The sequence below is a fragment of the Nothobranchius furzeri genome, chromosome 5 (genome assembly GCF_043380555.1).
Source record: "Nothobranchius furzeri strain GRZ-AD chromosome 5, NfurGRZ-RIMD1, whole genome shotgun sequence".
NCBI classification, from domain to species: Eukaryota; Metazoa; Chordata; class Actinopteri; order Cyprinodontiformes; family Nothobranchiidae; genus Nothobranchius; species Nothobranchius furzeri.
In genome coordinates this window covers 67,009,027-67,036,949 of record NC_091745.1, presented here as the reverse complement: position 1 = coordinate 67,036,949, position 27,923 = coordinate 67,009,027, and the positions used below count along the sequence as shown (strand labels likewise).

At 42.5% G+C, this 27,923-nt stretch overlaps 1 protein-coding gene across 1 annotated transcript; it reads right to left on the bottom strand.

Moving 5' to 3' along the window:
• Positions 1-551: 551 nt before the first annotated feature.
• sh3bp5b (SH3-domain binding protein 5b (BTK-associated)) lies at positions 552-27,904 on the bottom strand. Its single transcript, XM_015949933.3, has 9 exons — positions 27,689-27,904; positions 26,990-27,052; positions 22,474-22,602; positions 5,849-6,013; positions 5,568-5,698; positions 3,331-3,373; positions 2,853-3,072; positions 1,889-2,242; positions 552-943 (listed from the first exon to the last, which is right to left on the bottom strand). The coding sequence occupies exons 1-9, from the start codon at positions 27,755-27,757 to the stop codon at positions 747-749; spliced, it is 1,371 nt and encodes a 456-aa protein (XP_015805419.3). The 5' UTR covers positions 27,758-27,904; the 3' UTR covers positions 552-746.
• Between the last annotated feature and the right edge of the window lie 19 nt (positions 27,905-27,923).

Below are 27,923 nucleotides of genomic sequence, written 5' to 3'. Positions count from 1 at the left end.
CCAGATGTGCTTCCAGGCCAGACCAACCAGATCACCGTTTGCCTTTCAGCTCCTTCATCACATCTGAGGTGAACATCACAAACAGTTGCTGTTACCCCGGAAACCCCAGTGACCAGCTGGTTTTAGAAATCCTTTAGAAACACCGTTTTCTCCAAATACGTTAAACTGAGCTTTTGTTTCCTCTTAGAGAAAACGGTTTGGATTTAACCAAATTCTCATTGTTTGATTTGAAATGACATTTTATTTAGCTTGGGTGAAAAAGTAAACATCTAAACTTCAGATCACGAGTGAAAGAATAGACAAAGCTATATTCTTTATTACACTTTAATTTTTTAACATCCTTTTCACATACATAAAATCAGAAAATACAACCAATTAAACACAGGAGTAAAGAGCAGAAAGCTAAAAAGTAGATTTTATCTGCAGTAACTTTTGCTTTAAAAGTTGACCTTTAAAACATCTCCCCCCTCCCTCTCCTACAACATGCCAAGTGTTGTTAGCCTGTCTTTAAATCTATAGCAGGTTGATCCAGGTCACGTATGTAGGCAGCTGGTGACTTCCGCTTTGTGATGTCAACGTTTTCAGAAGAGGAATGAAAACTAAACAATCAGTGCTCTATCTAATCACCATAAGAGTCCAGGTGTGTGCTAAAGGTACAGAAAGCTTAATTTACACCATATATCACATTCATAGATTGAACATGGAGTTTAGAGGTGGAATGGAGTAGTGGCAAGTTCTTCTGCTCCTCAGACTCCTTTCACGAGAACAACAGGTTGCCCCGTCTCTGCTTTCTGGGAACAGCTGTCCTTGACTCGTGGGCGCCGCAGGTTGAGAAAGCTGAAGCGTGACTCCAGACTAAAAGTCTTCTTGATGGTAGAAGTTGAGTTGTTGTTTCCAGCTGGAGTGTTGTCCAGATCCTCCTCAGCACCTTCAGCCCGGTCGCCTGCAGAGAAGCAGCAGTTCAGTAAATCATCCGTTACTGATTAAAGGTGGGACAGATGTGTTTCTGCAGCATTTTCATTTTGCAGTGCCAGGTTAGCTACATTAGCTAGCATGCTAAAATTGTTATACTGCGTTACATAGCCTGAGTGGATGTCGCTGAGGGGTAAGACCAGTCCTTCCCACTGGATCTGCCAGTAGCTTCTCTTTGATAACCTTCCTGCTGTCCTTTTGAGTGACCCCTGCAGGAGAGGGGATGATTTGTCCCGTGGGGTCCACTCGAAAAAACTCCTAGGGTTCATTTGACCAATTAGGAATGCAGGAGGGTTAAATCATCTAGTAGGCACCACATCCTGAGGAGTCCCGTCAGAAGCCTGGAGGCTCCAGAGCTGTTAAGTAGGTGTATTCGATTAGGAATTATGGCAGAAACGGTAAAATAACGTTATGGCTGTTTGACAGCATCTATTATGTTCACTTTCCTGCATGTTTTATGATGCTAGGACCGTGCTTTAACACCTGATTTCAATCAGCAGGTGATTAACAGGCTGCTGCAGAACAGGTGATTCAACCATTGAATCAGGAGTGTAGGAGCAGGGAAACAACAAAAACAGGGTGGGCACCAGCTCTCCCCACCTCTGCTTTAAATGAAAAGTCTCAAAATGGATCGAGATCCCCTCGTTCTCTGAAACCAGATTTACAGACGAGCTCCTAGCTTCACGTGTGGCACACGGCTTGCTGTCACCGTGACAAATATTCTGCTTCAGGTGTGTGCCACACAGGAAACAGGAGATCGAGCTTCTTACCCAAAATAGATTCATCCATCTCACTTTACTGTGATTTTCTCATTCCCTTGTCTGTCTGCTGGTGATCTGTTTAATATCATTTCTCCTCTGGCTTCCTGAGGATGCTGGGTATTAGACATCAGTATTGCTTTTTACCCATCACCCACCTCTTTCTAGGTCACATTCAGGCGAGGACGCCCCGCTGCATTCGCTGCGAGGCCCGAGAACCGGCGAGATGAGGCCAAAGTCCGACAGAGACACGGTGCTGGGGAGGTCTAGACTGCAGGGCCTGGACAGAAGAGCTGGGGAGGACGTGGAGGAGGAAGAGGAGGGTGTGGGTGATGGAGAGGAGGATGATGACATGCCGGAGGAGGAAGAGCTGACAAAGGGACACGGTGACAGCAGCTCCTGGGGGCTGCTGGGAGTCGAGCCGAGGCTGCAGGTGGAGCGAGTCTCTGAGTCCTCCTCAGACAAGAGGCTGCCTCCGCTGCACGGCTCATCGTCAAAACACTCTGAGGCCACTGCATTGGGGGATGGAAGGAAAGGATTAATGGAGGTAGAGAATCAGAAACAGTTTCATCACCCTTTTAAAATCCAGTGTCTGCGAGGGCTGCTGTCACCATGGTAACAACCTCCTAGTTATTACTTAGGCAAAATAGGCTACAAGAGGCAGGTCCCCGAAACATCTGGTCTGAAACTGGATTGTTATCAGTATAAGTTAAACTCTACCTCGAATCTGTAGGATAAAGAGAATAACCGACTTGAGTTATGAAACTTTTCTATTGTTGTGATTTTAATGAGCTTGTTTAGTTGATGCTTTTCTGGAGGCCGTAGCCGAGGAAATGTGTTTAGCAAACCCAGACGTGGCTACAGTTCTCCGTAATTAAACTCAAGAAGTTTGTCTCCCGCCTTCAGACTAGGTGTGATTTCCCAGACACTTTGGGGATAAACATCTCTGTAGAATCCCGTCTCCATTCCTGGAGTACAAGCTGGGACTTGAACAGAAATAGACTGCTCGTCTTATCAGGCAGCTCTCAGAATTCCACATCTGAAACAAAAACTAAACAAGCGGTGGCTTAACTGGATTGGACTTTGATTTTTACCCAGGGAGGAACACCGCACTGAACTTACTGGATATTTCATCTGACTCCATCCTAAAGCTGGAGATCTCATCCCCAGAAATGGCGTCGCCCTCGGCGCCAACGCCGGGTCCCCGTGGGCCCATTATGGAGCTTCGGCGCCGCTCGTGGATCTCGTCAGAAATCATCTCCAGGTTCCTCAGGGCTGTCTTGTACTTGCATTTGGCCTCGGTCAGCTTGGCTTGGCGATCGTCGACGTTCTTCTTCAGGTTCTGGAGGAAAAAGGTTGGAAAATGTGGATGAGAAAACATTTTCACTAAGCAGAAATTTAACAGTTGCTTCTGACTGAAACTAGCAGCTGTAGGTCACATGGTTCTGTGTGTGCATGAAACCAAAAGATGTAATTTGTGGAAATGTCAAAGAAAATCAGCCCCAACCGAAAACTGTCACCACTGCTTGTGATTAAGTTCTTTACACCAGTGGCTTTGTTTACACCTGGCATTGCTGTTTACCGTTAAATCACCACGTACCTCCAGCTGCAGGTAGAACTTTGCCTTCATCTCAAAGTAGGGTCTGTGGAGGAAGAGGAGGTTTACATTAAAGGCAAGCCTAGATGGGAAAGGAGCAGTATCTACATTGTTGCCATAGCAACCTGGCAGAGGAGGAAATAAAGGCATGATACTGGATGAGTGGCCGATGCAGGGTGGATTAACATCCTGCTGAGGCGATGAGCAGCAAGGCTGCAGCTGAAAACGTTCTCCTGTATCCAGTATCGGCTGTTTAAGCATCGATCATAAAAGGTTTTCATCATGTGATTCTGTAGACACCTGTGGCTCCACTTCCCTTTTAACAGGTTAATATGGTTTTATCTGATGGCTTTAGAGACTAAAACAAACCACGTTTCATCTGAAAAGAGAAACGAGACGCCAAACAGACCGAGACGTCCACATGTCATCTGAGAGGACCGGGATCTCGTGGGTTTTACATCCTGTCCGACATCTGAACAGAAAACCAGAGCAAATACTATCTGCTAATGTTGTTTTTTAAAAGGATTGATACAAGAACACCAAAAGTTTATAACCACATAATTTTTTTGTTCAAATGTGCATTCCAAATTTACTAGAGGGACAAAGAACCGACAGATTAATTTGCCACAACCGAAGACTAATTATATGAAGAGAACTGTTCTGTTTAGATCAATTTTGTTGTGGAATAATCTTCCGCTTGAGGTTAGTAAAAATAAGGATAAGTACAATTTTAAAAAAAAACTAAGATCGTACCTGTCAGCATAATGGTAACAATATCCTGATGTTAATTGATGGGTTGTGTCATAATATAATCGTGCTATCTTTGCTGTTTGATTTTTGTTTTAATATTTGACAAAGTTTTTGTAATGTGTGTAATGTAAGTATTTTAAATGTATTATTTGGATTCCAGGAAGACTAGTCGAGTATCCGTCAGCTAATGGGGATCTTCTATAAATAAAGAGCTGATGTATTGACTAGGTGATAAAACGGATAAAAAGTTTTGTTTATTTACTGCAGAACATTGGACTAAAATGACACGAGTAGTCAGTCATGCAAAGACCATCTGTTTGGGAGGCTGAGTGGCTTGGTCCCCCACTGTGTCTACATGCTGCTTCAGAAAAGGACACGAGGACAAACCCAAGCTGGAAACTAGCGGAGAAATACAACCAAATTTACATAGATGATTTCAACCAGGTATTAAAAATTAAATACATTTCTGTCATGTCTTGATTTAGGTTTAAAGGCATAAATCACTGATGATATATTTGGACTGACTAGTCTTAAGCTGGGTGGACACTGTGCGACTTTTTCACTCGTAGCACTCAGCTTCAGCTCAAACTGTACAATTTCCTCGCAGGGCAGATCTCACGAGTCATGCACTCACACTGCACGACCCAGTTCTCGGATGTGACCTGACTGCTCACACTGTACGTCTGGTAGCAACACGTCGGCCCTAAAAATATGCTAAATAGCAGTTTTTACACAACACGTCCGACTTTTTTGTCGTGTTTTGCCTGTTGTCCTTCAGGAGTGCTGCAGGACACACAGGGATTTAAGGGGGTTGGATGAGGAAAACGAAATAAAGTAAATGTGTTTTGTGATCAGTTTAAATCAACATGAACACGCTTTCTTGACAATCTTTGTGAGTAAAAAAAACGTGTAGAAATAAAAACAAACAACCTGTGTTATTAGGGAAATAGCGGGCGAGCGGTGTTGGTGCATGATTGCGCATGCGCCGTGAGCGGTTCTGTTACATTTTGGGTCACAGCTGCTCGCAGCGCTGCTTCAACAGTGCGATACCCTCACGAGGGACGAGCAAAATTTCAAACACGCCAGAAGTTTGTGCGAGCTCACGATTGCTGATCGGTAGCTGGTCACGTGGTGTTAATCGCCTCTCGTAACCCCCTGTACACTACACGACGCTCGGCGCAAAACTCGCCCCGATCCCGTGGATTCTCGCACGAGTGGAAAATCGGCTCAAAAAAATGAAAAAGTCACACAGTGTACGCCCGGCTTTAGAGAAAGTAATTTTATTCTGTAATATTCATAACATCCGGCAGGTCTTAGTGAAATAATTTAAGGATTGGAATTCAGCGTCTGGATGGGACATTTGAGAATAACAGCTGTTATGTGGTGTTTAATCATGAACATTTACCACACCTGTTTTATTAGATATTGGCTTAGAGGGGAAACTTTCTGGGGGAGTTCCAGCTGTAGTTGCAGCAGACTGAAGCTCTTACCTGGACTTGCTGATGGTTCGTTTCAGTTTCTTCTCCAGCTGCTTCATGCAACCAGTAGCTACTGAGTATTTCACAGCCGTCTCCTTGTGTAAGAGCTCGCTTCTCGTCTTGGTGTGCTCTGCCTCCATCACCTGTAACAGCCAATCAGAAGTCACTATTAGACATGATCTTAGGCTATCCTTAGGCTCATAAATGTAAAGATGTGAGACACAAAGAACTCAATAAATGCAGGTTTGAGTCCCAAAAGCAAAGATGTTTCAAAGTGTTTATCCTCTCCTCACCCGCTGAGTGGCGTGGTTCAGCATCTCCTGCCAGGCGGAGTCAAACTGACGGTTGTCCTCCTCCAGCAGCCTCTGCTCGGCCAGGGAGATTGTCTCCTTTGCAGCACGCAGAACCTCAGTGGCTCTGTGGAAGTCCTGAGAGGCCTTCTGGGCCTCCAGCTGAGCCTGATGGGAAGAAGCAACTTTTGTATTTCTTGGTTTAGAAAATTAGCTATTTAATTTATTCTTACTGGAAACCAGTTGGGGCCATTTTCAGGCTTGAGTCTGGGTTAAGACCTAAACACACATTTGAGGAAAACATATTTGCATAAAAACAATGTTCTTTGATATAATGAATCCAAGACTTTAAATCCTAATGGTCACATACAGAAGTATTCAGTAATGATTAAGATGTGATTTCAAACATCTAGATGATGCAGAAGGAGGTGACTGAGATAACCACCAACTCTGTGATGATAAAAACAACCTTAACTCAGGATAAGAGGGGATAAGACAAAAACAGGGACAGTGTGTACCAACAGAGAAGAGTCTGCCTCGTATGCAGAAGATAATGAAAATGCTGCAGGGGAATTTTAGCATTTATCTCCCTGGGTGAAAAAAATTAAATCTGAAGAGCTCACTCTGAAAAGATTTCCATTTTTTTCTAAATCTCATAAGGAAACGACTCGACTCAGAGGTTACAATGAAACAGATTTCCTTCTCAGCCAGATGGGGGGTTGTCAGTTTTACTTCTTTCAAGAAAAACAAAAGAGGGAATTAGTCTTTGTTTACAATCTGTGAGCCTGTGAGGTTGCCAAGTCTGCGCCGAGCTAACGCTGTAGTCAAACGCTCCAGAGTTTTTTAAAAGCCAGTAACAGGAGCGACCCAGAAGTAATTTCTTGCACACCTAAGAAGCCACAGCATGTTTTTATGTTACTCATGAGAAGTAGGCTAGAAGCTAACGTTTGGCTAACTATGCTAATGGTAAATTGAAAGCAAAAAATTAGCTTTAAAAAATCTCAAGCTACAGTTTCAATTACCAACAACTCAATATTAAAGTAAAACATAAGTATGAAGTGAATAATGAGTCAATCGTGGCGTTTTACTTCCTTTAGCGATTCATTCAGAACTATAACAGCAAGACAGCAAACAACCACACTTCCTGTAATGCTGGAGCTATAGTACTGTGCCGCACGTAATTTAGGTGGTGTGGTCGCTCACAGAGTCAAGAATCAAGTATATATAATATTTATATAATTCTACGTATATAATATTGGTAGATAAAGTTATCAGCCATAACTGCTGTATTAATATGATGTATTGATATTAGTCCAAATTTTTATATCAGTGCATCCCAAATTTTATTAAAACCAGTCATAACAAAAATGAAGTAGGCTAAAGGATTTCAAAAATCGCAACACATGGAACGTCACCTCGCTGGCGGGGAAGGAGCCGGAGCTTGTGGCAGAGGTTGAGCGGTACCGGCTAGATATAGTCGGACTCACCTCGACACATTGCATTGGCTCTGGAACCCGAGACCTGGAGAGGGGTTGGACACTCTACTTTGCTGGAGTTGCTCCGGGTGAGAGGCGGAGGGCTGGGGTTGGCTTTTTGTTAGCCCCGAGACTCTGCCTGTGTGTTGGGGTTTACCCCGGGGGACAAGAGGGTAGCTTCCTTGCGCCTTCGGGTCGGGGAACGGGTCCTGACTGTTGTTTGTGCTTATGGGCCAAATATCAGTTCAGAGTACCCACCCTTTTTGGAGTCCCTGGGACGAGTGCTAGATAGTGCTCCATCAGGGGACTCCATTGTCCTGCTGGGGGACTTCAATGCTCACGTGGGCAATGACAGCTTGACCTGGAGGGGTGTGATTGGGAGGAACGGCCCACCTAATCTGAACTCGAGCGGTGTTTTGTTATTGGACTTCTGTGCAAGCCGCAGTTTGGCCATAACGAACACCATGTTCGAACATAAGGATGCCCACCGGTACACTTGGTACCAGGGCAGCCTAGGTCACAGGTCGATGATAGATTTTGTAGTCATATCATCTGACCTGCGGCCGTATGTTTTGGACACCCGAGTGAAGAGAGGGGCGGAGCTGTCAACTGATCACCACCTGGTGGTGAGTTGGATCAGATGGCAAGGGAACATGCCGCGTTGACCTGGCAGACCCAAACGAATAGTGAGGGTCTGCTGGGAACGCCTGGCAGAAGAACCTGTCAAGACGGTCTTCAACTCCCACCTCCGGCAGAGCTTTGACCACGTTCCGAGAGCAGTGGGGGACATTGAGTCCGAGTGGGCCTTGTTCCACTCTGCGATTGTCGAGGCGGCTGTTGCTAGCTGTGGTCGTAAGGTGGCCGGTGCCAGTCGTGGTGGCAACCCCCGTACCCGCTGGTGGACACCAGAGGTTCGGGGAGCCGTCAGGCTGAAGAAGGAGGCCTACAGGGCGTGGCTGGTCTGTGGGTCTCCGGAGGCAGCAGACAGGTACCGGATAGCCAAGCGGGGTGCAGCAATGGCAGTTGCCGAGGCAAAATCTCGGGCGTGGGAGGAGTTTGGTGAGGCCATGGAGAAAGACTATCGATCGGCTCCAAAGAGGTTCTGGCAAACTGTCCGGCGCCTCAGGAGAGGAAGGCAGCAACTCGCTCACACTGTTTACAGTGGGGATGGGGAGCTGCTGACGTCAACTGAGGCTATAGTCGGACGGTGGAAGGAATACTTTGAGGAGCTCCTCAATCCCACCAATGCGCATTCCGAGGAGGAACCAGAGCTGGGAGGCCTGGGGATGGACTGTCCGATCTCGGGGGCAGAAGTTGCTGAGGTAGTCAAACAACTACACAGCGGCGGAGCCCCGGGGGCGGATGAGGTTCGTCCTGGGTATCTCAAGGCTATGGATGTTGTAGGGCTGTCATGGTTGACACGTCTCTACAACATTGCGTGGTCATCGGGGGCAGTTCCTAGGGAGTGGCAGACCGGGGTGGTGGTCCCCATCTTTAAGAAGGGTGACCTGAGGGTGTGTTCCAACTATAGGGGGATCACACTCCTCAGCCTCCCTGGAAAGGTCTACGCCAAGGTACTGGAGAGGAGGGTCCGATCGATAGTTGAATCTCAGATAGAGGAGGAGCAATGTGGTTTTCGTCCTGGCCGTGGAACTGTGGACCAGCTCTATACCCTTGCAAGGGTGATGGAGGGGGCATGGGAGTTTGCCCAACCAATCCACATGTGCTTTGTGGATTTGGAGAAGGCTTATGACCGTGTCCCCAGGGGCACCCTGTGGGGGACGCTCCAGGAGTATGGGGTGGGTGGCTTTCTGTTAAGGGCCATTCAGTCCCTTTACCAGAGGAGCGTGAGTTTGGTCCGCATAGCCGGTAGTAAGTCGGACCTGTTCCCAGTGAGGGTTGGACTCCGCCAGGGCTGCCCTTTGTCACCGGTTCTGTTCATCACTTTTATGGACAGAATTTCTAGACGCAGCCGTGGTGTGGAGTGTGTCGAGTTTGGTGACAGGAGAATCTCGTCTCTGCTTTTTGCGGATGATGTGGTCCTCCTAGCTTCATCCAGCTCTGACCTTCAGCTCTTGCTGGGTAGGTTCGCGGCCGAATGTGAAGCGGCTGGGATGAGGATCAGCACCTCCAAATCTGAGACCATGGTTCTCGACCGGAAAAGGGTGGCTTGCCACCTCCGGGTCGGGGGAGAGGTCCTACCTCAAGTGGAGGAGTTTACGTATCTCGGGGTCTTGTTCACGAGTGAGGGTAGGAGGGATCGGGAGATCGACAGGCGGATTGGTTCGGCGTCTGCAGTGATGCGGACGCTGAGCCGATCTGTCGTGGGGAAGAGGGAGCTGAGCCAGAAAGCCAGGCTCTCGATTTACCGGTCGATCTACGTCCCAATCCTCACCTATGGTCATGAGCTTTGGGTAATGACCGAAAGAACGAGATCGCGGATACAAGCGGCCGAAATGAGTTTCCTCCGTAGGGTGGCCGGGCTCAGCCTTAGAGATAGGGTGAGGAGCTCGGACATTCGGGAGGGACTCGGAGTAGAACCGCTGCTCCTCCGGATCGAAAGGAGCCAGTTGAGGTGGTTTGGGCATCTGGTCAGGATGCCTCCTGGACGCCTCCCCGGGGAGGTGTTTCGGACATGTCCTGCCGGCAGAAGGCCCCCGGGTCGACCCAGGACACGTTGGAGAGGTTACATCTCCAATCTGGTCCGGGAACGCCTTGGGGTCCTGCCGGAGGAGCTGGTGGACAAGGCCGGGGAGAGGACGGCCTGGAGCTCCCTAATTGGGATGCTGCCCCCGCGACCCGGACCCGGATAAGCGGAGGAAGACGAAGACGAAGACGAAGAGGCAACACATTCTCACTCCCAGCGCGTCAAAAACAAACGCTTGGTCAGCCACCCTCCGCGTCAGACCCCTGACGCCAAAAGTGCCCTTTTTGGTCACTTATGTGCGAAAAGGGGTTTTTGCCTTTTCTGACTGCAGATCCCAATACAGCGTAAAACTGACGCGATGGGATGTCCGCAGCCAGGGCACCAAACAAGCTCATTGTACCTCACCCTAACCTTATCCTCTTGTTATTTAACCTTCCCCTCACCCCTATCCTAACCTTCACCTCACCCAACCATCTTGCTAGCTAACACGTTAGTGATGTGTTTGTCGCTCTAAAAGCCGGTGTCGGTACAGGATCTGCTCGGGTGCCAGATCGGCTCGGGGTCCAGCGCCCGCTGATGACGTCACATTACTGCAAATCTACTCGGCTTTCACACATAAGTTTTGGAAAGACATCAGCAGTTTTGTTAATAAATTCTTGTTTGTTAACACCTAAATGTTTTCTTTATAATTGTAATTTGTTAATAAAACACCATATTATCTTTGTTTTGTAAAGAATGTGAAACTGCATAAAACCAACATCGGACTGACAAGAAATAGAACAGTTCTTATATGTGAAGCCACATCTGTTTGTATTAATGTCGAGTTCGTCTGTATATTTCCTTAGTTGTTATCTAAATACATTCTTTGACTGAAAATATTGCTTGGTGTCTTTCAATAAAGTTCTTATATTTTATTTTGCCCCATTTCATTAACATCAAGAGCTTTTGAGGGTCACCGTTTATCATTTGCTTATATTTTACATTTCCTTTAGAAATTCAAATATATTTTCTCCATCTCTTCTGGTCGGCTCACGGGTCCCCGGAAGAACGAAAAAATGAATGCAAGTCAACGGGTCTAAAACGCTATTTTCTAATCCGCTTTGCCTTAGACCCTGGATCGCACATATGATGTACTGCAATTTAAATAAAAACTAATGATGGGTGTTTAGACCACGCCTGTCACATAATTTGAGATTTATCAGTTTGTATAGTTTGTAATTGGCATGACTACAAACCAGAAATCGGCACATCGCATTTGTGATGTCACCAAATAATCTCCTCTCTCCTAGCTTAGCTGCTACTTACCACATGGCCAGATTTATGGTGGTTCTTTCCTCCCGTGGGCAGGATTTGAAGTTTGCTGAACTTACAGCCATTACCCTCTGTTTTTCTCCGCGTCTGGTTCGATGACGTCACTTTTGTTTAGCGCATTTGTAGACAGAAGATTTTGCTTTTGGTTCTACAAACGGACACTAGGGGGTACTAAAAGCAAGCCAAAAGTGCCTAGTTCCCCTTTAGCAAAAATTTAAACAAAATATTAGACAGTCAATATTAAATCTAATGCCATTTCTACCAGTTTGACTAATAAATAAATATAACTTCACTAAAGAGTGAATAACAGTTATTTTGTGCATCAAGTCTGATGGAAATCTCATTAAATCTAGTTCTTACACAGATTTAATAGCTGTGTGTGTTGACCACATTCCCTTTTGTTCCATTTACATAATTCTGAGGCAGTCACATGAAAACAGGAATATTTCCATAGCCAACAGTTTATTTTCACAGATTTCTTGTTATCCATAAACTTTGCAGAATCTCTGACATCACCACATGCTCTCAGTAATTTCATTATCTACAGGCATCATCCTGCCAGCACAGCAAGATCCAAACAGCTGTGTTATTGTTGCAGGAGCTGGGGTTTTATTCCACCCAGCATGAACAGAACAGAAGCTGTAAGTTACCTAAACGGTTTTATTTTTCCTGTGTTTAGCCTCGTTACATCTGCTAACTGATGATGGTGCAGCTTAGCACTTGAGCTACTTTGGTTTGGTTCGGACTTTATCACCATTTTTTGATTAATGTGGTTCCATTAGTCACCTATTTCTGGACCATATTCTGTTAGATGTCATATTACCTTTGTTATGGTAATAAACATTCTTTTTAGCATCTTTTACTTGTTTCTTACATTTGTCTTCAATCCAACTGTGATACTTTCAGTTACTTTTTAGTTTATCATTGTTTTGTTCACCTTATCTCTTCTACGCTCTCCTCCTCCATCACATCTCCCTCCAACCCATCCAACCATCTCACTCTCTCTCTTCTCTTATTAGTCCAACATCTCCTTCCATCCATCTCTGTCACTTCCAATATCCATTTCAATCCTTCCTGCTTTTTAAATATCTACCATTGCCCATCCTTTTTCTCATCCTTCCACCTCACACCCAGTCCCTTCTTCCATCTCCTCCCAACATCTCAGCATCACTGTCATCTCCTACTTTCTCTTCCCTTCTCCTGTTTGGGATATAAGCAACGAACCAGCCGGTCAAACTCCTGCAGACACAAAGTACGAGTGACATCATAAGTCTGAGCTGTCAAAGGAAAATGATATTAGATGCCCCTTGGACCTTCATAGTTGTAGATAAAATAAAACCAACCAGCTCAGGGATCTACCTCAAATGTTAGTGTTGAATTCATTCAGGCCCCTTTGTTGTCTTCATAACAAGCAGCAATAAGAGGAATGAAGCCAAACCAATCTGCCAAAAGGGTCAACAAATCAGTTGTGATTAAATAAATAGGACGAGATGAGCAGCAGGAGGAGGAGATGGCATTAAAGCGACCTAATTTGGCTCATCTTCCAAGAAATTTGATTTTCTCTGACCTTAGTCGAATGTGGGAATTTATTGCTGCTGAAGCCTGACTTGGGAAAACATGTCTATCACACACATCAGCTGAGGACCTTGCGAGTGTTTCTCAGCCTCATCTAACCTCAATTATCACCAGTTTTGATGCTTTTGTTTCTTCTAGCAGAAAAACAACCAAAGCAACCATCTCTGACCTAGATCTAAGAGGGGGTTTGGATTCTAATTTCACTAAAATAAGTTCAACCCCAGCTGTGTGATTGGCAATGACTCGTGTTTTTAAGCTAGTAGACAAAAATGAAACAAGGCAACGATCAATAACTCCATCCTGCAGCAGACTTCCAACAGCTTTGCTCTGACAAAAGTGAATCCATACATCATTAATCGGGCTTTAATGGCAGCCTTGTTGTTGCAAACACGCCAACGGATCTTTAAGTGCTTGCATTCAGGTTCAAACAACGAGTCCACATGATGCTCTCACATTTGGCGTTCCATCTTTAACAAAATATGCAAATGGAAGCATCAGATATTAAAGGTCAGCTTGTTAACAGCTAGTTCCACAAACTCCAGTGTGAATAAACCTGTTTAGAAATGTAAAATTACATGATTATACAGAGATGACATAGCCAATCTCTTGTTAATCCATGTAAGCTGAGACAATTGGAACAATTTAAAAACATGAGGGTCACAATTACATAATAACCACATAAAACTATCAAACAAAAGAAGAAAGAAATCCCAACAACAGACACAGTCTGAGGTTTGGGAACAATTTCCATCTTTCAAAGTTTCACAGCTTTGGGGTGGAAACAAACAAACAAACAAACAAACACACACACACACACACACACACACACACACACACACACACACACACACACACGAGTCCATGACACAACAGATGAGTTTGACCTTGTCCATCTTTCCTTCTAACTAACCAACCGAACCACCTGCCCACTCATCCACTGATCCATCGGTACACCAACCCACCCATCTCTGTGAAAACCGATTTAGTATATAAAACATGGGTAATGCTTCCATTTACAGTCCCCTAATTACTAAGCACTTACATGGCAATTACATAGTAAGTTAAAGTGTAATATTGCTTCTGAGTTCTTAAACAATTATTACCATATAACTCAGGTTCAAATCTAGTTTTTAATTTTATTAATTATTCCCAGTATATACTGCTTTACACAATAATTACACGTTATTACAATTATACACATTAATTACACAATAGTGTAATTTCATATACTATGTAATTACCATGTAAGTACTTAGTAATTAGGGGACTGTAAAAAGAAGCGTTACAAAAACATGTTATGTAGCTAAACCCAAGTCACTTCTATCCTTGGCACATCAAGCTCTAACTTGACCCGTATTAACCCACAGGCTCTGAGTGGGGCTCAGGTCCTACATATTGCTTTTTTGCTGACTTGGAGCCAAAACCAAATTTACTTTCTCAACCTATACTCTTTATTTTCCTCCCGATTCTCCAGATAATTATTCCGACTTGCACCATCTTTATGCTCTATGTTGACATCTCCACTGCATCACTTTCAGTAGCAAGCAGAAACTGGTCAAATTAAACATTTATGTCAATAAACGATCTTTATTTTATACCACAGCATCACAGCTCATCCATCCAATGTACAATTTTATCTTTTTTTTTTATCTTCTCCACTTGAATTAAACACAGAAAATTAAAAGTTAACATGCTTTTTAGACAGAAAATGATGAAACTTTGAAATTTGCATGCTGCCTTGATTGATCCTAAAGTGACTCCTGCACAGATGAGAGGAAAAGTGATGCAAATACATATTTTATAAAGAAAACCTTCTACTGAAAGATTAAATGGGCATACAGCAGCATCAGCACTCCATATAGGAGCAGTCACTCTAAAACCCATTTACCTGCTATTATGACCCATTTCTATGATTATTATTCATGTTTTGTCCTCCATGTTTGGACAACCCTGACCTTCACCATTGGGATCAAAAGCAGAGAGAAACTGTTTGTGCTGAGACCATCAAGAGTCCAACTAGCTTAATGCAGCAAATCAAAATTTTGGGAAAAGTGTCAGATGTCCCTAAATTTGAGAAGATTTTATACAAACAGTTATTCTTTACGGAGTAACTGGTCATTAATTCCATTTCTCTCTAATTGAAACAACTGTTTGAATTCTCACTTGAGAAATTTTAGAAAGCTTAGAACATTTTCCCTTCATCCATCCATTCATTTTTGTCCGCTCATCCAGGGTCGGTTCGCAGGGGCAGCAGCCTAAGCAGGGAGGCCTAGACTCCCCAGCCACTTGGACCAGCTCCGCTGAGAGAATCCCAAGGTGTTCCCTGGTCAGCCAAGAGACATAGTCCCTCCAGCGTGTCCTGGGTCTTCCTTTAGGTCTCGTAGTTGGACTTGCCCAGAAAACCTCACCAGGGAGGCGTCCAGGAGGCATCCTGCCCCAAGCCACCTCAACTGGCTCCTCTCGATGTCGAGAGGACATTATCTCTTCCTTCTTCGGGGAAGGATGCCTCCTGGCGACAGCGGTAGCTCAGGAGGTAGAGCGGGTTGTCCAGTAATCGGAAGGTTGCAGGTTCATTCCCGGTTCCGACAAGAGAATTCTGCTGTTGTGTCCTTGGGCAAGACACTTAACCCACCTTGCCTGCTGGTGGTGGTCAGAGGGACTGGTGGTGCCAGTGCTCGGCAGCCTCGCCTCAGCTGCCCCAGGGCAGCTGTAGCTACATCGTAGCTCATCCCCACCAGCATGTGAATGTGTGTGTGTGAATGGTTGAATGACTGATTGTGTTGTGAAGCGCCTTGGGGGGTCGTGGAACCCTAAGAAGGCGCTATACAAAGACAGGCCATTTAAAATGTTTTTTTATAAACAAAAGCTAACATTTAAAGTAGAAATTGTTTTTCTTATGTCAAACTTTCAAAATCCTGCCAGTCAATGATTGATTCAAAAAGTGGACAGATGGATTAATCATTAAAAAGCTCCTCTTAAAGTGAACCGGTGCTGTGTTGAAATTAGTTTCCCTGTTGAAATGCTGCCAAATGGGTGACGGGCTTCTGTTTCACTGACAAAATGCATCAAGTGTAGCAAATATTTGAGCGAATCATTCATTGCCGGGGGGGGGGGGGGGGGGGGGGGTCTGTTCTTTGCGACATGCACATACCAATAACGCGATGATGATGATGATGATGCGATGTATTGACCAGCCCTGATATAAAATACTCTGTGTTCTTTTTATGTAGAATTATGGTCAAAAGACAGCTGGTCTCCACCTGTCGCTGCTGCTACTCTATGGTGCCCCAAGCTTCATCTGTGATTATTTAGAAGAGAAAGCCTCAGATCAACCGTGTGAATCTGAAGAAAAAACTTAGCAGGGATAGAAAAACAAAAGGAGGGAGGGTGAGTCAGAAAAACAACCTGACAAAAGAACAGTGAAAGGAAGATTTATTACGCAGGTGTGTCAGAACTGCAGACCATAATAGTAAGCTAAAAGAATCTAGGGGTGAAAAGGAAAGATGCAAAGCAGTAAAGGACAAAAGACATTTGCCAATTAGTTTAGAGGACAAACAGGAAAGTTCAAAACAGATAAACTAAGAACAAAATAATAGGTCAGATAAGTTCATTTAATCAGTAACAGCTGTGCAAGGAAAATCAAGCGCATCGAACTACTACTGTGGTCAGCTCATAATCTGAGAAACTCAGTTGCCCTGTGAAATGAGAAGAGTGTGACCGGCGGAGGGCAGAGAAACAGCGAGTCTGTGTCTCTGGATTTTATTTAAAGCTGAATAATCATCAAAGCAAATTGCAGCAAGGGAATGAGAATTAGTTTAGCAAAACTGCGTCATGATTGATTTATGCGTGTTCAACTGAAGATGGCTTCATTAAAGGCATTCGACACCCTCGATGGAAGATTACAAACACTCACAAAGACACAAACAGATTCTTTCATGTCTGAAAGCAGACGATCCATGACAGGTTTGTTGTTTTAGGTGCATTTGTGGATGAACTTACTACAATATAGATGGAAGAGTTGAGATTTGGAGACATTTTTAATTCACAGTTCACTTTCATTTGAGAAGATCCCAATGTTTTTAAATCCCTTCTAAAAATAGCTAAATAAGAGACTCATATAAACCAATCTAAATCTGAATTTGGCTCCGTTGCTGAAACCTCAGCTTCATGTGGATGAGTGCAGATTAGAGATCTGTAAAGAGATAAAAGCTCCACTTCAGTCTGCAACCATAGAAAAGAGGGGAAGACAATGAGCACGTTCCTGTGCAGCGAGATTCAAAATTAGAACAAAACTGGCTGAAGACAACTTCTAATTATCATTTTATGAAGGCATAATGCTTAACATTTACATCAGCTGGGGGGCATTTAGAGAACACAAGAATCCACCAGATGATGCTTTTAATGAGTCTAAATCCCCTAAAACGGTGAGTTAATTATTAAAATGTCGGAATGCTACCCTTAATATTTACCATGCTGCACTTAAAACATGCATTTATTGTGCAACTTGTGAAAATCTTAAAAGAAAGGCGAGGATTAAATATGGACTTGCATCAGTATGCCGTTAGTTAAGAAGATGAGAAAAAGCTAGGAAATGAAAGGCTGTGGGGCCACTTTAGGAGTGGACTAGAAGGGAGTGAACTCTGTGTGGTACCATGGTTCTGGTAAGATTCATATCAAACCCAACTAAAACCCATTATGCTCAAATCCTACAAAAACAAAAAAGAAACACATTCAGTAGCTCGAACACCCTGCAGCTCCACAAATAGTAAAGGTTCAGGCCAGGTCACCCCAGCAAATCATCTGGCTCCATCTAACCTCTACATTGTTACTCTCCCAACATTAGCCTCATGTCCTCTTTCACAGCATCCACAAATCTCCTTGGGCAGGCTCTAGGTCACCTTCCTGGCAGTTCCAGTCCAAGAATCCTTCTATATACAGTGCAGGCCAAACGTTTGGACACACTTTCTCATTCAATGTGTTTTCTTTATTTTCATGACCATGACCATTTACAAAGTGGCCAACAAGTGCTAAACACCTCTGAACTCTTTCAAGACTGTTGGAAAACCATTTCAAGTGACTACCTCTTGAAGCGTATCAAGAGAATGCCAAGAATGTGCAAAGCAGTAATGAGAGCAAAGGGTGGCTATTTTGAAGACAATAGAATATAAAACATGTTTTCAGTTATTTCACCTTTTTTGGTTAAATGCAAAACTCCACGCATTCACTCATAGTTTTGATGCCTTCAGTGAGAATCTTCCAATGTAAATGGTCATGAAAATAAAGAAAACACATTGAATGAGAAGGTTTTTCCAAATGTTTGGCCAGTACTGTATGTGTGTATATATATATATATATATATATATATATATATATATATATATATATATATATATATATATATATATATATATATATATATACAGGTGCTGGCCAGTAAATTAGAATATCATCAAAAGGTTGAAAATATTTCAGTAATTCCATTCAAAACGTGAAACTTGTACATTATATTCATGCAATGCACACAGACCAATGTATTTCCGATGTTTATTACGTTTAATTTTGATATTTATAGGTGACAACCAATGAAAACATCAAATCTGGTATCTCAGAAAATTAGAATATTCTAAAGGCCAATGAAAAAATGTTTGTTTCTCTAATGTTGGCCAACTGAAAAGAATGAACATGAAAAGAATGTGCATGTATAGCACTCAATACTTAGTCGGGGCTCCTTTTGCCTCAATAACTGCAGTAATGTGGCGTGGCATGGACTCGATCAGTCTGTGGCACTGCTCAGGTGTTATGAGAGCCCAGGTTGCTCTGATAGTCGTCTTCAGCTCCTCTGCATTGTTGGGTCTAGCGTATTGCATCCTCCGCTTCACAATACCCCATAGATTTTCTATGGGGTTAAGGTCAGGCGAGTTTGCTGGCCAATCAAGGACAGGGATACCATGGTCCTTGAACCAGGTGCTGGTGGTTTTGGCACTGTGTGCAGGTGCCAAGTCCTGTTGAAAGGTGAAGTCTGCATCCCCATAAAGTTGGTCAGCAGCAGGAAGCATGAAGTGCTCTAAAACTTCCTGGTAGACGGCTGCATTGACCCTGGACCTCAGGAAACAGAGTGGGCCAACACCGGCAGATGACATGGCACCCCACACCATCACTGACGGTGGAAACTTTACACTGGACCTCATGCAACGTGGATTCTGTGCTTCTCCGCTCTTCCTCCAGACTCTGGGTCCTTGATTTCCAAAGGAAATGCAGAACTTGCTTTCATCAGAAAACATAACTTTGGACCACTCAGCATCAGTCCAGTCCTTTTTGTCCTTGGCCCAGGCGAGACGCTTCTTGCGCTGTTTCATGTTCAAGAGTGGCTTGACACACGGAATGCGACACCTGAATCCCATGTCTTTCATGAGTCTCCTCGTGGTGGTTCTTGAAGCGCTGACTCCAGCTGCAGTCCACTCTTTGTGGATCTCCCCCACATTTTTGAATGGGTTTGTCGTCACAATTCTCTGCAGGGTGCGGTTATCCCTAGAGCTTGTACACTTTTTTCTACCACATTTTTTCCGTCCCTTCGCCTGTCTGTTAATGTGCTTGGACACAGAGCTCTGCGAACAGCCAGCTTCTTTAGCAATCACCTTTTGTGTCTTGCCCTCCTTGTGCAAGGTGTCAATGATTGTCTTTTGGACAGCTGTTAAGTCAGACGTCTTCCCCATGATTGTGGTGCCTTCAAAACAAGACTGAGGGACCTTTTAAAGGCCTTTGCAGGTGTTTTGAGTAAATCAGCTGATTAGAGTGGCAGCAGGTGTCTTCTATATTCAGCCTTTTCAGAATATTCTAATTTTTTGAGATACCAAATTTGGAGTTTTCATTAGTTGTCACTTATGAATATCAAATTTAAATGTAATGAACATTGGAAATACATTGGTCTGTGTGCATTGCATGAATATAATGTACAAGTTTCACGTTTTGAATGGAATTACTGAAATATTTTCAACCTTTTGATGATATTCTAATTTACTGGCCAGCACCTGTATATATTCACCATCTATCCACCAAACCACATCTGCCTGGTCTGATGTTTTTCATCCTGATTTCATCTTTGTCACTCCTACAGAAAAAGTGGAAAAGGTTCAGGGTTCAAAACATGAATACTTTAAATTTACATCTAATCAGTCCAGAGTAATTTTATTTAAGAGATCTTGAAAAAAACATTTGTTTTCACAATTGGAAACTGTTCTTTGAGTTTATATGCAACATATGAAATGTTTTTGGTGCCCAAAATGACCCAGGTGCCCTGATAAATGGATAGACACAACCAGGGTTTCCCCCAGTGCCTTTATAATTGATAAAGCAGTAGCTCATGCTAGCATTGTTCAGCTGTTAGCATTATCATCACCACCAACATCTATTTATTGCTGACGTTGAAGTAAGTTGGGACATGCTAATTTAAGCATGTGTGTCTAAGCTTATGATGTGTTAAACCTCTGGACTCAGAGGTGAGGGACAAGAGGGTGCTGGCTAAACTCAGATCCATGCTGGACCATGAGTCACACCCCTCTAGGATGCCCTGTCTGTTCTGGTGAGCAGCTTCAGCGACAGTCTGATCCACCGTCACTGTGAAGGCGGGACACCGAAGGCGTTTCCCCCCTGCCACTGTCAGACTCTATAATGGTCAACCCATACATCTGTGACATTACACTAAAAATAGCATCTTCTTTCAAGACATGTGCAATACTACTACTACTCTCGTTATTAAATATGTGCAATAATTATCTTAATTTACAATTAAATGATTGTGTGACATCTTGTGTGCTACTGCTGCTATCCAGTTGTACCTGAGCCATTGCAATAATGCTATTTCCCCACTGAGGGATGACTAAAGGTATTCTTATTCTTAAACCAGTTTTTCACACAACAAACGATTTCTCAGAGTCCATTACAACATTAATTTAAAAGCTGCTTTATTAGCTTTCTTTTGCTTTTGGAGGTAAGAGATAGCCATTTCTGATGAATGAATAAATGCTTTTCCTGATAAGACTTAAGGAAAATTCAGTTATCAGCCACATGGCTAAAATAGTCATTGGTTTTCACCTGTGAGGATTTAAATAAAACAGCTGAAGTGTAATCTGTAGGACACGTTCAGGATCTGGGCTAAACTAGGTCACCCCAAATGTCACTAAAGCTGGTTTCCCCAGAACACTTTCAAGTTTTATCACTTTTTTCGCAGCGTATGAGAGGAATAGAAGACTTTATTGTAGTTACGTTTATTTCCCCTCTTGAGTTGATTAAATTAATTTGTTAGACTTTTATTTATCCACTCATCGTGCATCTTTTTCATCTACATTCTAAGAATTCCTTGCTCTACATAAAACACCAAAGTAGTGAAAGTAAGTGTGGAGAGAAGACCAGAATAAAACTGGGACAGCAGGTGACCTGACAGGTAGAAGGAACAACCATCACATGCTTCACAGCCTGTTGTCGACACAAATGCATGTGCTTATTCCAAAAATATTCTATCATTTCTACCAGAATAGTTAGCCAATTTGTCTGTTTAGTCAAAAAAAAAAGTCTCTTTGGGAAGTAGTTCCTAAATAATGGTTGAGTTTCATGGAAGAAGAAGTCATGCACTTAAAGGTGACTTCCACACCTTTTGGATACAAACCCCACATTCCTGTTAAATTAAATATAAAGTCTGTTGCATCTAATCTTTGCATTAAAATGTGTCCAGCTGCACAATCACAGCCTGCTTTCATATTCTGTGTAATTTTATTTAGTTCTCTGTGAAAACGTGAACACTGCTGAGAAAAGGGCCAACATGAATTATGTCCCAACAAAAAGAGCAAAGAAACAACACAATAATGCTTTCAGAGCCTCAGAGCAATCCCTGTGCTTTCTGACTGAGCTCTCGCAGCTGCAGGAGCTCTTATCGAGAAGCACAGGTGTCTTCTCCCTTTTTATTTACACGCACACACACGGAAAAGGGAAAGGAAACTGTGGTCTGAAATAATTAGTAATGAATACATTTTTGTCTATGCCAGCCAGCAACACTAACACAAAAAATAAGTGAAATTTCTTAAGAAATAAAATTCTCCTTTCATTTAATTTCAATTAGAAAAGGACAAAATGCTCTAAAATGTAAATAATTCAGTTTAGATGCAAATGGTGAAAGAAAATATTCCACTGTTGTGGATTTTTTTAGCTTGAGAATCTTAATGTCCAGGCAGCACGTCCCCTTTGTAAAACAACTGAATGGATGATTGAACTTTAGTAAACTGTGAGTCACAAAAACGTAACATTGCTGAGACTTGCCTTGAAAACAAACAAAGGAAGTGTTAACGATGGGAAATTACCCCAGAAAGTAAACAGGATATATATATTAATATATTAAATCTGTAGATTTAATATAAATCCCATGTGAGTGTGTGTGGATTTAGCTGTGTTAAAAATAATTACTAGATTTTTCTTTTTTGTTGGGTTTAAAAAGCAGAAGAGAGAAAAATAAAATAACCCAGAAAGAGGAACTCATGGAGTGTGATCGTTTAACTTTCACACCGCTGTAGCACAGAGAGGTGTTTGACTCTGCTAAACAATAACAGGGTTTGTTTTTAAAGTCGACTAACCTGTCTGGCCAATCTGCGAGCCTCCCAGTAGGGTTTCGATTCTTCCACAGGTTTCCCGATCTTCTTCACCAGCTCATCCAGCTTCACCGTGGCTTCCACCAGAACGGAGCGAAACTTCTGCCTCCCATCCTGAAGAACAGAATAAAAATAAGAAAATTTGTTCATTTGGGGATCAGATATACAGTCAGGTCCATAAACATGTATTGGGACATCGACACAATGCTAACATTTTTGGCTCTATACACCACCGCACCACAATGGATATCAAATGAAACGAACAAGATGTGCTTTAACTGCAGACGGTCAGCTTTTATTTGAGGGTATTTACATCCAAATCAGGTGAACGGTGTAGGAATTACAACAGTTTGCATTTGTGCCTCCCACTTGTTAAGGGACCAAAAGTAATGGGACAGAATAAGAACCATAAATCAAACTTATACATTTCAATACTTGGTTGCAAATCCTTTGCAGTCAATTACAGGTGGTGCTCACTCCTTACCCCTGCCACATGGACCCAAGGGATAAACCATCAATCCTGCTCAATGGTCAACTTTCCTCGCGGGGTCACACCCATTAGGACAGTGGGAGGGTTAAAGAACTTTTTGTATTGCCATTTATCTGGGGAAATTTTGAACTCATTTTTAAATGTCATTATTTTTTCCAAATGGCATGAAGAACTCAACCCAGTTGAAGACAACTGAGGACATAGAACTAGCTGGGGGGAAAAAATCTACAGGGGGAAAAAAGTCATAAACTTCACAAAAGGATCTTCTATGCTGGGTTTTCTGCACAAATGAGGAATTTCTGCAGTTTACTGATAACATGTCTGACCTGGTTTTATCTCCTAGTGTTTCATGCTACTTCAGGAACATAAAAGACTAAATGATAATGTTTCCAGTACATCAGGTTTTGTTCTCTGACATGCTGGATTTCAAGTAAAACAACAACTATCAGATGGTAAAGTGCTGATTTAGACTAAAAATCAGAGAACTGTGACCCATTATGACCAGTTGTAACCTCTACAGTGAGTCAGATGTGGAATAATACACCCTTAAATTGAAGTAACCAGTCAGCACTGCCGTCTTTAGTTATTGTTTCATTACTAATTGGGATACAGAGCCATGTTTATCCTATGAAAGCCACTGAAAGGAAAGACTTGGATCAAAAACTTGATTTTTTTTAGTTAAATTCTAGTGTGTTTCTCTCCTCTGTGACCCACCTGCTTTATGATTTAACTCAGATTGATGGAGACTGCAGTGCAGCGTCCCCATCCTCCCACTTGGGGCCTAGAGACTTAAACTGTGACACAATTCAGCTTCAAAACACTTAAATCTGAGATATTAACCTTGATATGGTTTTGTTTATCTGAGAACATCTGCACTGACTGCATTAAAAAATCCCCTTCTCGTGTTTGTAAAATGCTTAAAAGACCAAAATATTTGTCATTCCAATAAACACTCGTGTTCACGCTGCATCTTGATGTTTTCTCCATCCTAAAAACTCCCTAAAAAACTTGATGAGTGATGCGGTTTTCACACGTGCTGTTGCTGTGTTCAAAGCGAGTGGTTTCCCCTCTCAGAGCTGACAGCCACGTTTCAGGGCACCAGACATCAGACATGAATCTAATATCTAATGTTTAGAGCAGAAACACAAATCAGTCATGCCTAAACAAGCTACACAGTGCTGACTCATCAACAAGATTAGATTACAAGATAATTAAAAGAGGAGGCCGTTAAAAATGACCATGATGATCTACCATGGTTCAAACATTATTCATTATTACAGCTAAAATATTACTTCAAAAACTACTAAATGTTTATGGCTCCAATTAGCACTAGCATTCAACTGGACACAACTGGTTTAAACAGTTAAGACTTTAGATTTGCCCAATTAATTCACAGTCATGTTTGCAACATAACCTGTTTATTAGCACATTCAAATAACCTGGTTTGTTTACAGATTACGGACAAATACAGCAGTAGAATGCAACACAACGACATCATCAATGTGCTGTACACTTTAAGGTATTTTTCTAACCAATAAGGTGTTGGTACTCCAAATAATACAAATGGGAAAAGAGGAAGTGATGCACAGGAAGCACAGAGTCATTACAGAAGTTGGTTTTACGTGAACTTCTGATTTCCTTTTGTTGTAGTAAGTTCCCCCCACGGGTTGTGTGACTTGTGGGAATCCAGATCAAGAGAACTACTTCTGCTAGCGTTTCTGAATTTTTAAAGAGCGGAGTAAACGCAGATAATTCTGTCAAAGACAAGTAAATGTTCCTAAATTTCCTGGATAGAGATGTTCCCATCACGATTTTTGTCCCTGGTACCAATTAGAGGCTAAGGATTTGCTGAACCAGAGCAATACTTGACAAACTTGTCCCATATTTTTCCCCACACTTCAACGAAGTGGCGCCTTGACCAATCACAGGCTTGCAGAATTACTTTCAACATACAGTGAAAAATTTGGTATGTTTCCATCACCCTGTGTGGCCAGCCACAGAGTCCTTCATGGCATTGCGTCTCTCCATACCCATGCAGAAGGAGAAGTATATCTCCGGCTTAGATCTGCATGAGGGCGTCAGTGAAGCCACAAACTGACCTTCACTCATTCACTGCCATTGACGACTAAAGTCGTCATTTGAATTTTTTTACTGTTTGAGCATCGGAATGAGCCCTCGCGCTGAGAGAACAAACATCTCAGCCCTGAAGCCGATCTTCATCCGCATATGTCACACGTCATGTGATCAGGAAGCAGAACATCCATGTGTTAGGAGATCGTTTTGGGCCGTTCCTGTCAAAAAGGTGAGGCGCGAACCGGAAAAGCGTTTGCCGATCACAATTCGACAACGGCTTATGAAAGAACGGATAACGCTCGAAACACGCTGCTTCTTCCTGATGTAAGAGGTGAGTCTCCTCTTTGTTTTGGTTGTTTTGGCGTCGACATCATCCTAGCGCGCAACGTTCTGTGACTTAAAAAACAGTAAAAACGGTGAGAAATGCTGGCAGCGAAGGCCGTTAGCGATCAGGAAACGGCTGGCAGTGAATGGGTTAATTTAAAGTTAAAGTCCCATTAGTTGTCACACACACAGGTGTGTGTGCGAAATTTGTTCTCCGCATTTGACCCATCCCCTGGGGGAGCGGTGAGCTGCAGACACAGCCGCGCTCGCGAACTATTTGGTGGTTTAACCCCCCAATCCAACCCCTTAATGCTGAGTGTCAAGCAGGGAGGCATTGGGTCCCATTTATTCAAAGTCTTTGGTATGACCTGACCAGGAATCGAACCCCTGATCTCCCAGTCTCAGGGCGGACACTCTACCACTAGGCCACTGAGAAAGGTTTACTGCAATTTACTGCAATTAACAAACATTAATGAAGCAATAAAACTCAACTGTTTCAATGCAGCATGAATTAAAGATCACAATAAAACGAGTGAATGCCATTAGAGCCTTTTGAACCATCCTCCAAAGTAAAATTAATAACTAAAGTCTTATTTCACTTGATTTCTCAGCTGCCTGAGGTCATATGATCTGATTTTGACCTTTAATCTGTTTTTTACTCTCAACATTGTTGACCTAAAAAGCAAGTCAGTCATCAGCTTTCACTGGGTTTTAATGGGACTCAAAGATCATTAGCTCAGACCTGTTTAACGGCCTTGTCCCAAGTCCAGTCCGGTCCCTGAGGTTCATGACTTGTTTTAGAGCAATTTAAGATAAACTGACAGCTTGATCAGCACGCAGCAAAGATGCAGATGTGAAATATCCCCTAAATGTCATTATTAATTAATCTGGAAATGTCATCCGTGCAACACCTTTTGCACTCTAATTTCCCCCCCATTTTCACCTCCATGCTTCACTGTCAACATGAATTATTACTGGTGGTCATTCCGGTTACATTCATGCCAAACAGCTCAAACTGTGCAGCAAATACTTCATTCATGTTTCCAAATATGAATTGTGAATATTCTCCAAGGAAAACCACGAGGTAGCCATGTTAAATAGAGCTTTATGGCTAATTTTATTAAAACATGTTCATGCAAAAGGTACAATATCTTCTTTTCCCCCTGATACTTCATGTAGTTTTCTATGAGAAGCAAACTTCTGAATAATATTGCGCAATTTTAGGGTGACAAATTTGACTTATTTGATATTTCTACTGATCTGTATACTCAAGAGGTCTGTAACACAATTTTTATGTGTCACAAAAATGTCTTTAGTGTGCTGCAACCTGCTGACACTCACAAAAAATGTGAACTTTACAAGATCAAAGTTTCTGTTGTAATTCATTAAAAATTATTTCTGTAACTGCATATAGCTGAAAATTTAGGAACACACATTTATAATAAAAACAGACAGATTATCACCCAAACTGCCAGTCAAGCTAAATCCAGCCTGATAACAGTCGAAGATGCCTGCAACTGCATGCTCTGCAGGTCAGAAACTACCAGCCTGCTCTCACAAACAAATAATCTGAAGACCCAATGAATCTGAAAGACTCTGCACCAGTACACCGACCTCAAGTTCTATTTCACATCTGTTGATGTCATCAGTGGATTGGTTCAGCTTCTCCAGTTCTCCCTTCAACAGAAACAGAAGAACATTTAGAAGATGAACCTGGAATTAAACTAGACATAACCTGCAACCTGTGGAATAAATTTCAATTTAAAGTGTGCTTATTTAAACTGTGAGATTTTAAAAGAAATATTTTTTTGGAAAGAGGTGTTTAATCTTTCAACACAAATAATGTAATTTGTTTTACAGATTTAAAAAAATGTTAATTACCATCATGGAGGCAATAACGGAGGCAATATTTGCAGTAATATGATAAGTGTTTGATTCAACACTTAACTTTTCTTTTAAATACTTAAAAACAAAATAAGCTGCTAATCCTTGAGATTATGCTTTTTACTTATATGAACTGTTATCCTGCGATTTAAAACAAACTAGACCCTTTATTTAAATCACACGGAGTTTAAAACTAACTGTGAGACAGTTGCATCAGTATATGTTGGTAGAATCCAACATTAGGGAACTGTTTTGTTTTTAAAACAGCACTAAAACATTAACAGTTTCAGTGACAAGAAGCTAAATCTGATCATTTCATAGATTAAGACGAAGAATTAAACTAGGACTTTGTTGTTAGCTCTAGCGGAGAAAAAGGAACAGACATTTTTCTATACCTTTAAAAAAACAGCTAAATTAGGAGTTATTTACTTGTATTCTGGGGTCCACCTCCTCTTCCTCATAATCTCCCTCGTCGTCCGACCGGTGCTCCTTCTCCATTGTGGAGGTGAAGGAGAGATGCCCCACAAAACCGAACAAAGACGCGTTACAATCGCCGGAGAGGCCGCAGACTCATCTGTGTCGCTTGGCCAGCAAGAGCCGAAATTGTCTCCTTTCTGTCCTTGCTTAATGGTAATAAACCATTAGTTTAAAATGTGAGCTTTTT